General features: G+C 39.3%; 1 protein-coding gene across 1 annotated transcript; it reads left to right on the top strand.

Annotated features, from left to right (window-relative positions):
- The first annotated feature begins 1,754 nt into the window (after window positions 1–1,754).
- Window positions 1,755–3,191, top strand: LOC145636957 (uncharacterized). The gene has a single exon (XM_081688487.1). It carries the CDS (start codon window positions 1,755–1,757, stop codon window positions 3,189–3,191), a length of 1,437 nt encoding a protein of 478 aa, XP_081544613.1.

Below are 3,191 nucleotides of genomic sequence, written 5' to 3'. Positions count from 1 at the left end.
TAATATCAATAATAATATCAATAATAATAATAATAATAATAATAATAATAATAATAATAATAATAATAATAATAATAATAACAACAACAACAACAGTAAAATAATAATGATAATAATTATTTATTATTATGATTGCAACTAACGCAAAGGTTTTGGTATGAATCGGTTTTAATAAGGGCCTACAATAGTTCCAAGTTGTAGGTTGACTTTGTTTGACTATGTTTGATTTTGTTTAACTTTGGTTTTACTTTACTTTCGTTGGGTTTTGACTTGGAAGTTGATTATAAATGGTTTTAAATATAGTCTTCCGCTGTGTGTCTTTGATATTTGTCTTAGCCATTTTCACGGTGGCAATAATGTCTTAGATTTTCCTAATTCGTATTTTAAAAGGAGTAAAACAAGTATTTTAAAAGGAAGGAATTTCTAGGGTGTTACTTAGAGAAAGGGGGAGAATTTCAGGTTACAAGAATTCCAATGCTTTATGTCAACTATGAAGAATGTATGGCAACCTAAGCACGGATTGGAAATTAGCAACATTGGCAAAAATACCTATATGTTTTAATTCCACCATTGGAGGGACAAAAAAAGAGTTCTTGATAAGCAACCCTGGAATTTTGATACACACGCAATTCTGCTTGGAGAAATTGAAGACAATGTGAAGCCGGTAGATGTCCATTTATACGAAATTCCAATGTGGGTTCGAGTATACAATCTCCCTTTCAAAGGCAGAATTAACATTGCAAATGTGGAAGCCATAGGAAATAAAATTGGTCGGTTTGTGAAACTGGAGAGCTCGGGCTATATAGGGATTGATAAATCGGTGAGGATTAGAGTGATGATTGATGTCACTAAGCCTCTGTTACATAAAGTGAAGGTGAAAATGCGAGGTGGTTATGAAGATTTTTTCGATGTCAAATATGAGAAACCACCTCTTTTTTGTTTCTTTTGTGGAGAAATAGGCCATGGTGTAAATGATTGTGATGGGTGCAAGGATGAATATGATCCAAACCTGAAATTTGGGGGATGGTTGAAAGCATTTCCTTGGAAAACCAACAGAGGTGTTATTGTGAATGAAGGGTCAGAGACTCACTCATCTTCTGCAAAGGCGTTGTTCATTACAAAGCTTAAGGCACCTGTGAAGAAGGTGAGTAAAGCGCAGCTAGATGCAGTTCTTGAAAACCTGAACGATGTGTCCTTGGAGATGGAGAAGAATCAAGCTAAGGAGAGTGTTAAGGCTGTCAAAGGGGTAGTGGATGGGGCAGCAGTTAATCCCCCGCAAGGTGAGGTGACAGAATCTAATAAACAGAACACACGGGTGGAGTGTTCAGCTCTGAGTGAAGGAGGTCATACAGGGGGGATAGAAAGGAACTATCAACTAAAAAAGAAAGCAAAAGTGGTGATACTGAAAGATGGAAAGGATACAGCCAGTGGTAATCCTCCTAGGAATACAGGAAACACTAGAAAAAGAGGGGAGCATGAGGGTGAACGAGGGAATTGTGATGAAGGGGATGGTGAGGGCAGAAAAAAGAAGATTGCTATTGATGATAGCTTGAGGAATGCATACATTGACATTGACATGACTGATTTGGTGGCGGGCTCCACTACTTGGGCCCTCGGTGATAAATGAGATCATTCTATCGTGAAACTGCCGAGGTTTGGGGAGTCGTCGGGCAGTCAATGCGCTTAGACGCATTGTTATCACGGAAAATCCCGGATTGGTTTTTTTGCAAGAAACTAAGCTTAGCCAAGGTGAGATGGAGAGTGTCAAAAATAAATTAAAATTCACATGGATGCTTGCAGTAGGATGTGTAGGGGATGGAAGGAAAAGAAGTGGCGATTTGGCTCTGCTTTGGAGAAGGGAGTGGGATGTTTCTATCCAGTCCTTTTCTTTAAATCACATAGATGCTCACATGAAGTGTGAAGACTGGGACATGTGGAGATTTACAGGAGTATACGGTTTTCCAGAGGCCGAGAATAAGCATAAAACTGGTGCTCTCTTAGACAGTTTGGCAGACGATCACCTCATGTCGTGGCTTTGTGGTGGTGATTTCAACCTGATGTTGTGGTCAACAGAGAAGCAAGGTGGAGCTGACTTTAAATATTCTGAAGCCGCCATTCTACGTGACTCTCTGAACAATTGTAGTCTCAAAGACTTGGGCTTTATAGGCTACCCGTATACTTGGAAAGAAATTTTTGCTGGGGCATATGTGACTTGCCTTGAAAAAAGGAAGTCGGACCACCTTCCTTTGCTCATTTGTGTAAAGGATAAAATTCATGCTGTGAAGAAAAAGAAGATAAAGAGAATTTTCAGGTTTGAGGAGATGTGGTTGCGAGAAGAGTCTTGTGTGGATATAATTAGAGAAGCGTGGGAGGGAGGAGGAAATGTGAGTGCAAATTTGTGTAAAACAGCAGGAAAACTCGGCTCATGGAGTAAGAAAAAATTCGGCAACTTTGCTGAAGAGATGAGAACGCTAAAATCTCAAATGGAAAAATGTATGGAAGAAGAGCAGACCTCCAAGATCATATCCCAGATGAAAGCCATTGATGAAAGACTTGATGAGCTTGAGGAGAGAGAAGAATTATACTGGAAACAAAGGAGTAGACAGGAGTGGCTTAAAAATGGTGATAAGAACTCGAAGTCTTTTCACGCTAAAGCCAAGCAGAGAGCACATCGAAACAACATCGTGTCTATATCAGATGAAGCAGGAAACAGTTTTAACGAAGAGGAGAAAATTTATGAAGTCCTTGTTGCCCATTTCGAGAACCTCTTTGGTTCATCTTGCCAGGTGGTAACTGACCCCATCATTGACCTTGTGGAACCTCGTGTCTCAGAGTCCATGTATAGCTTTATGGCGGAACCTTTTCGAGCAGATGAAGTCACCCAAGCTTTAAATCAGATGCACCCTACGAAAGCTTCAGGCCCCGATGGTATGTGTGCTTTATTTTATCAGAAATTTTGGAATATTGTCGGTTCCGATATTATTGATCTTGTCTTGGACATTTTAAATAATGGGGGTGATATTGAGTCTATTAACCAGACTTACATTGTGTTAATTCCCAAGAAAAAAGAATGTGAGTCTCCTGTGGATTATAGACCCATTAGCTTGTGTAATGTGATATACAAAATTGTGACTAAGGTGCTTGCGAATAGATTGAAAATTGTTTTGCCGGATATCATCCATGAGTCATAG

Source organism: Chenopodium album, chromosome 6, assembly GCF_948465745.1.
Source record: "Chenopodium album chromosome 6, dcCheAlbu1.1, whole genome shotgun sequence".
In the NCBI taxonomy this organism is placed as follows: Eukaryota; Viridiplantae; Streptophyta; class Magnoliopsida; order Caryophyllales; family Amaranthaceae; genus Chenopodium; species Chenopodium album.
This window is presented reverse-complemented; position numbering and strand designations above follow the sequence as displayed.